At 47.2% G+C, this 7,685-nt stretch overlaps 1 protein-coding gene across 4 annotated transcripts in view; it reads right to left on the reverse strand.

The window, feature by feature from the left end:
* MIER2 (MIER family member 2) overlaps nt 1-7,225 on the reverse strand; it is an 11,774-nt gene extending 4,549 nt beyond the window's left edge. Inside the window, exons 1-10 of one of the 4 annotated variants that reach the window (XM_005428535.2) lie at nt 7,132-7,225; nt 6,216-6,364; nt 5,268-5,393; nt 4,498-4,621; nt 3,744-3,853; nt 3,057-3,126; nt 2,116-2,267; nt 1,160-1,241; nt 929-1,023; nt 19-146 (exon numbers count right to left, since the gene is read on the reverse strand). In XM_005428535.2, the coding sequence (XP_005428592.1) occupies nt 19-146; nt 929-1,023; nt 1,160-1,241; nt 2,116-2,267; nt 3,057-3,126; nt 3,744-3,853; nt 4,498-4,621; nt 5,268-5,393; nt 6,216-6,356 (1,028 nt within the window). In that variant the 5' untranslated portion in view covers nt 6,357-6,364; nt 7,132-7,225. Of the gene's footprint in view, nt 1-18; nt 147-928; nt 1,024-1,159; nt 1,242-2,115; nt 2,283-3,056; nt 3,127-3,743; nt 3,854-4,497; nt 4,622-5,267; nt 5,394-6,215; nt 6,365-7,131 lie in introns of all 4 variants that reach the window. The other 3 variants (XM_031063289.1, XM_031063288.1, XM_031063287.1) reach the window with 3 other exon arrangements.
* Between the last annotated feature and the right edge of the window lie 460 nt (nt 7,226-7,685).

The raw sequence follows: 7,685 nt of genomic DNA on the forward strand, positions 1-7,685 counted from the left end.
TGAGAATATTCCACGCACGTGGCTCCAGGGTGGAGGACGTACTTCTTCCTTCCTAGACGAGTCTGCTGAGTGAAGTAGTCATAACGTTCTGATTTTTTCCACATGTAATAATACTCCACGCACTCGCCCACCGACCGCGTGCGGACCTGAGGAGAAACATCCCAGTCAGGACAGCCACCCCCATCCCTTGCATCTCCTGGAGCAAGGAGCTATTTTCCCATTTAACCAGCACAGAAAATTAGAAGTGCATTACAGTGATTTACATTGCTATGGACACATTGCTGCAGAACAGAAGCACGTACTGAGGTTTCCGAGGTGGCCAGAGAAAGAACTCCCCACAGCACACAGCTGCTGGCACAGACCCCTGTGGGCCACACACACTCGTGCAGGACTTTCCTGTGCTTCCAGCAGCAGCACACTTAGCAGAGAGAGCAAACCTGCATCCATTGTCACTGGCCAGCGTCAACATGCCTACAATTAACCAGTGGTAGAACTGGACTCTCTGGTTCTGCCAACTCCCAGCACAGCAGCATGTCCCGGGGCCCAGCTCTCCCTACAACAGCATCTGCCATTCTAGAGGACCCCAGGGGACTTTACGAAACATCCACATGCTCAACTCACTCATTCACAGAAGTACTGCAAGGGCTGAGAGTTTGGAAAGAACTTTTGAGACTCCAGAAAGGGCTAATCAGTAATTAACTGACATCACTCATGCAGGTCAGTGGTGTTTGTGACTTCTCCCACCTGGAAAATAAGGCAGAGCAGGGCAGTGAACAGCCCATCACCTGCTGGCATGAGTCAACACAAAGCCTGGGATTGGAACTCGGCCATCCTGAACTCCCTGTGTCAGCCCAGGCCCAAAACACACCTGTGGTGCCCAAGCACCTTCCTCCTTCCCCTGCTCCTCACCTGGGGGGAGCAGCCTTACCTTGTTGGCTTGGATAAGGTGAAAGTTTTTCCCATGGACCCTAAAGCCATGTTCAAAATTTCTACATTCTTCCTCGCTCCAGGCACAAAGCTCATCTGTAGAAGAAAGAAAGTGTTGGGGGAGATGGAAAGAAAGAGTTGGGGGAGATGGAAAGAAAGAGTTGGGGGAGATGGAAAGAATCTAGAAAGAGTTTCATGTGCCATAATGAACCCAAAAAAGGGGGGTCCTCACCTCTGATAACCTTCACGTTGAACCGTAACCTCCTCAGTGCCTCTTCTGCATTGAAGTTGCATTTCACCAGCTCATACAAAGCCTGGGGAACAGGAGGAAATCACTCACAGCACCTACCTGAGCAACACACCACAAACCAGCCTGCTCATGACTCACATTTATCTCATAAAATTTCCATTTCCCAGCAGCCACCTTGCTGCTAACCCCAGTTTGACCACCAGCAGAGATTACCCCACTTTTTAATGCATTGGATTACAAATCCTGGCACTCAACAGATGCAATCCCACCAGAATCTAACCTGGCTAGCTTGAAGTAAACACAGCTGCTCTGAAATGGTTGATCTGCTGACTTTCCCAGTCTTCCCAAAGGGAGAGTAACCAACCACTCCAGAGCACAGCTGGGCACACAGCCTTACAGGAATGTGCCCCTTGTTGATGGAGTGACAAAACTATCCTTTGTCCCCTTAAAAAGGAAATAAGCTCAGAAGTTTCTCTCTTCAATTAGGTGAAAAGATATCTCATAGGACTTGGGGGACTTCAACTAGACAGAAGCCAAAAAGTTCCTCCTAAGCAACTTATTAGAAAAAGAAGAGATCAAAGAAACTAATGGCTTTTGTGAGGATTTTTACCAGGAGCAAGAACCTCTTGCCCTGGCTTGGTTTTTCTCTGTAAAGAGTTTTGTTATTTTGCCTTTTATTAAAACCTTTTTGTTTCCAACACCACCACAGAACCCATCCTGTTGATTTTATGCCTTCTAAAGTAGCTGAACTATCTTGGGTGTGAAATAAATCTCAAAAAGGTTATTGAGACCTGGCTGGAGGAGACCCATATTTCACACCCTCGCTTATCCATCAGGATTGCTGCAGTTTGACCTCATTCTGCCCTCTGTAGGGAATGTGGCACTGTTGGGCCAGCACCAGCTGGGTCTGTGGGGGCTGCAGGAAGCCCTGAGCTCACCTGCTCGTTGTCTTTGACCACCTCTCCCTCTGGCAGGCTGCTGCCAGCCAGCTCGTCCCACTGCCGCTTCACAGCTCGGTACAGGAACTCTTCCACCTCCCTCTCAGGGAGGATGTTTGGGTCCCAAAGCAGCTGATCTTCATTCTCATAGGCTAACAGAAAAAGCACTGAAATAAGATAATCAAACAGAGAATTCTGCTGCTTTTTGAGAAGTGGTCTGCATGGACATGCATGGGGGAGACAGAGGAGGGAGGAAATCTTTGCTTGGTGCTCCAATTTGGCACCAGAGATGACAAACATCTCTCAAGGCACTGCATGTTCCCTCCCGATTTTGGAGGCAGATAAGCTCTTTATATCTCTTTTAGGGCCTTTGGCACGGGCTCAGCTTGCTTCCATTGTTTCAGAAAGGTTGGCTGACAAAAGTTTTTGTTATCATATTCTCAAAGATTGCTGTTTTGATTAATTAATCCTGGCAAATAAAGACTGTTTTAGCTTTCTTGTCCAGAAGCTCAACAAGCTGGCACTCATACTGCACTTATTATGGGACACAATCTGCAAATCAAGGCACCTCCGTCTACTCTGCAGACATCCCAAAATCAGAAACAGATCACCTCCAGGGAGCACTGGAGGTGCTCACTACTTAAGGAAGATGTCAGAATAAATCAGAGCACCCCCAGATGGGTGCTCCTTCTCTTTGGCTACAGCTGAGACCCCCTCCTGCAAACCTGTCACACCAACCCAGTTCTCAGCGAGCTTCACCAATTCTGTCCCTGTGCTCCCATCTCTATTAACTCAGGCTTGTTTCAGGCACTAAATCTGAATGTCAGCACTGAAAGTTGCCAAACCTGGAGATCCAGAGCAGGACTGGAGATCCAGAGCCCATCAGAACCCCCTGCCAGCAGCCCTACCCCAGCCCAGGCACAAAGAAGAGGCTGCCTTACCTTTTTGCCTGTGCCTGTTTAAACGGAGGATGGGAACAGTGGCCTGGTACTGAGGTCCAACCATGATCTCCTGAAATCCCACAAGAGAGAGGTGAGAAAACTGAAATGGGAAAGGCTCCACACAGGCTGCACTTCATGATTTAGGGACTACACCACTATAAGGCTGATTTATTTACTGGTAGCCCCCTCTGTCACTGTTGTTTCTGGTGAAGCCTGACTATTTTATAGGGTCACTAAGAAGATTTATTACCAACCAGATGATTCTGTGGGGACCTTCAGCATTTACATAGTTTTAATGTAAAGGATCCATGACAAGCAGCTAAGGGTGGAAATAAAGCAATGCAGAGGTTCTCCTGCAACCTTCACAGCCAGGATGAATTTGGAAGCCTGCTCCTCTCTTTAGAAAGATGGTTCCCCCTCAGTAAATCCTGCTGGGAATACTGCACAGCATTTCACCTTTATAGGGCTACAGGCTGCAGATTTAATTTACCAAGGCACAGCAGACTTCCCTTATCAGAAGATAATTTCAAGATTGTATAAAAAACCCCTCTTGTAACCCACATCTGCCACTGCCACCTACAAAATGCAAGGCATCAAGAAGCCAATTGGGGAAATAACACAGTGCTTTGGTGTCATGAATTTTTCAAATTCAGGAGTCCCCTGTCCCAATGCACTCAGGTCATTTACCTTCTTACACTCATTGGATGGGATGGAATCCACCTCTGAGTCCTCAGCCATGGAGGAAGCACATGGTGATGAACATGGCTCTTTGTCTTCATCAGCAAGGAAGCTGTTTGCTTTGTGGGAAAGGAAAAGATCTGTTGTTAGGAATTTTTTATTCTATTCCTTTACGTTCCCTCTCCTTCCCTTCATTTTCTGTCCTAAAGTCCCTTTCAGCATGGTCTACAGTGACAACTTACCTGTATTTTAATTTTCTCACTTTAAGTAAAAGAATTTGGACACTTGCCACATTGATGGCCAACTTGGGGAAGCTCAGACTCCTTATTATTGCAAGACAGCAGAAGAAATAACATCACTTCATGCAGAGTCCCTGTCACGTGCTCTGGCTTCCCACATATTCCAACATTTAGGAACTGCCACAATACATCACTCCATTACTACTACTGAATTTATTCACTTGTAGAGGTGTCAGATGAGGTACTGATCTTTCAGACTGCAACTACAGCAGGCAGCAAAACAATTCCCACTCTCTCTCTCTCAGTATTTTGAGAAAATTCTCCCCTCATCCCACTGCTCATCAACGCTCTGTCCTGTCCTACCCAAAGCCCGGTAACGCCTCTGCCATGCAGACAGTCCCTAGGAGGAAAAGTGGAAAATCTGATGTCAGGAGACTGACAAAATTAAGAGAAGCATTCTCACCCTCCCCTGCACATCATATGTAAAAGTGAACAGCAGCTACTTAGGAACTAGTGACACATACAGCCAGGCTGGTTTGGGAATAAGTCCGAAGCATCGTGGGATGTGACGGATGGAGTCAGATCATCAGCTGAAGATTGTGTCTCCTCCTCTTCTTCCCCTGAAAGCAAATCCTTCGCTATTTGTTCCTTTTAACAACAACAAGAAAGCGAAAAATATTTTTAAATTTTAAAAAAATATACCATGGGGAGTGAGGCCTAGAGTAAAAGCATTTTTTGGCCAGCAGTGGTCACATCCACAGAGCTCTTCACCCTCCCACAGCTTGTCCAAAGACAGATTCTCTCTCACACTCCCACCACACCCAGACTATTTTCCCTAGAAGCACTTTAACAAGTGTCATGAGTGGCTTCCTATGGAAGCCAGACAGTATGAGCAAGCATCCCCTTCTGTAGAGCTGCACTCACAGCAAATAACTCAAAAATCCTGAAGGAGAAAGAAAGAACAAAAACCCCAACCCCCCCCCCCAAAAAAAAACCCACTTTCTACAGACTTGAGCTAGAACAAGGGGAGCCATGGCTTCATACAAACTTTGAAGATACAAACTTTCCCTGGCTCTTGACACACCCCCATCAATGTACAAATACTTGTACCCAATGCTCCATACAGCTTCTACATTTTGAAACAGATATCCTTTGTCCCTTCTCCTCTCAACACTTCACACTCTTATTTCTGCACCTGATGTACCCCAGAACAAGGCAGGCCCCCTCCAACCCCTCTGAAATGAGGGGAACCTCAACCCCACGTGCAGCCAGGCAGGCAGAGAGCTGCTCTCACCTTATCCAGAGTCATGTCAGGGAGGTTGGGAGTGATGTCATTGCTCTCACTGTCCTGCTCCGAGATGGGATCTGATGCCTCATAGCCATAGAGTGCAAGCAGCTCCTCAAATGGCATTTCACTGCTCTGAGCAAGAGGAGGACAAAGCTGCATCAGGAAGAGAACAACCACAAGAGCACCACACCGGCTGGAACACAGACAGGGCAGCTCAGCTCCTCTGGGGGCTCTGAGCAGCCTCAGACCCACTGTAACCTGTGCCTCTCAAAGGTATGGAAAAGCCAGGAACTTTCACTGTCACAGACATCTTTTTATGAACAATCCTTTCCCAAGGTTTTTTTCCTCCTGAAAAGCTGAGAGGCCTCAGGAACAAAACGTAAACAATGATTGTCTGCTGCTGTGGAATGCAACAGGTGCATCTGTGATTGGCCTCATGGATGTTTGGAATTAATAGCCAATCACAGCCCAACTGTTTCAGACTCTCTGTCCGAGCCACAAACCTTTGTTATCGTTCCTTTCTATTCTTAGTTTAGCTAGCCTTCTGATGAGAACCTTTTCTTCTATTCTTTTAGTACAGTTTTAATGTAATATATATCATAAAATAATAAATCAAGCCTTCTGAAATATGGAGTTAGATCCTCATCTCTTCCCTCAACATAAGACCCCTGTGAACACGGTCACATTTCACCCCAAAGCATTTTAAAAATATCTTTATCTTTTATTCTAGTTTTTAAACAGGTGACAGATGCCAGAGAGCACAAGTGTATTTAAGCAGAGGAAGGGGAGCAGCAAATCCCTGTACCTGCCTTGTGCCTGGCCTGAAGAGTCACTCCCTGTCACCAAGAATAATTTGTGTTCCACTGAGACCACCCACAGCTGCAGTCAGGGCTTCACACAGCAAACAACCAAATCCTCCAGGTAATTTCCCTTCCCCTCCCCTGCTGCCTTTACCTGAGAGGCACTGAAACTCTTCTCCAGCTCTTCTAAAGATTTCTGCTTCTCCTGAGTATCATCCTCCTCCCTTTCTTCCCTCACACCATAGTTCTGGGAAAGGATCTCTGCCAGGTTCAGTCGATGATCAGCTGAGCCCATTGACACAACTGCAGGGATCAGAAGGAGTTGGACACTTGGAACACATCTTGAGATGCAACAACAAAGCCAGGGATGATCCCTTCTTGTGTGTGTGCAGACATGATAAGGCAGAGGAAGAGATTAGGCAGAACAGAGATCACAACTGGCAGCAGTCACTTCATCAGCACAAAGGTTCTGTGCACATTTGAATCCCACAACTGACTGGAAACTGAATCTGAAGTTTTTCTGAGTATTTGTGTCTCATTCCTCACTGGATTCTCACAACATGGGTGCATACACTGTAGCCTTTCCTTCACCTGGGGGCATTTTTAGGGTCATCATCCCTTACTCAAGAATGGCCAAATTTTTATCTCCTACTTTCATGGATTTCCCTCTCTCCCTTCTCCCTCCACACAGCCCCATGTGATGCTTTTCTGGGATTGCTGCCAGTGCCACTGCACCTTGGCCAGGGCCTTACCTGCCATGACCACATTTGAGGATAAATCCTGTGAAATCTGGGAAGGGATCTTGGGATACATCAATAAAAATGAGGAAAAATGGGGGGGAAAAGGGTAATCACCCCTTACTCAAAGTAATCTCCCCTTACTCAAGAAGAATGGCCAAATGGACACCTGTAGGAGCTTTGGCATCTTTAAGCCTTTCCTCCTCTGTCAAACAGCACGGGAACCAACCAACAGGCTGGGGAGATGTTGCAAGGAGCAGGGAAATGATCACAGAAGCTTTGTTTCCTCTGGAAAGCAGAGCAAGAGGCAGAGGGAGGTGAGGCTGGAGGTACCTGCAGTGCTCTGAAGGGAGGGCTCTCCAGGACATAGGCCACGGGCTGGGTATGGAACCACCCTGGGGCTCTGCCGGCCAACAGAGGCCTTCAGGAAAAGAGAGAAACATGGCTGAGACAGCTCTCCTTCAAACACACCACCTTTCCACCCACCTCACCCCACCACCAAATTCAATTTAAGTTCAAAGCAAAAGTTACCCGAAGCCCCAGAGGGCAGTGTTAGGAACTGGGCTGCTCAAAAGAGCTCATCAGGTACTGAACAGTTTTTCCTGGCCTCCTCACCTTCCCTCAGTCCACATATTTCCATTCCATCTGTTTTACCTCCAGCACTCTGTTCACTTCTTATCCCCCCACCAGCTTGAGACCTCAGAGCTTTGTGGTTTACATCTTCACTTAAATGAAGGACCTGGACCCTCAGCTGTTATTTTAAACACACACACAGTGTCTGAGCACAGCATTTTCAGGGACTGATCCTTCAGGGAGCAGCCAGACACAACACCCTGGCTTCTCCCTGATGCTTCACTGCAGCCAGGAGCAAAGAGACAGCAGAGCAG

The sequence above is a fragment of the Geospiza fortis genome, unplaced genomic scaffold (genome assembly GCF_000277835.1).
Source record: "Geospiza fortis unplaced genomic scaffold, GeoFor_1.0 scaffold241, whole genome shotgun sequence".
In the NCBI taxonomy this organism is placed as follows: Eukaryota; Metazoa; Chordata; class Aves; order Passeriformes; family Thraupidae; genus Geospiza; species Geospiza fortis.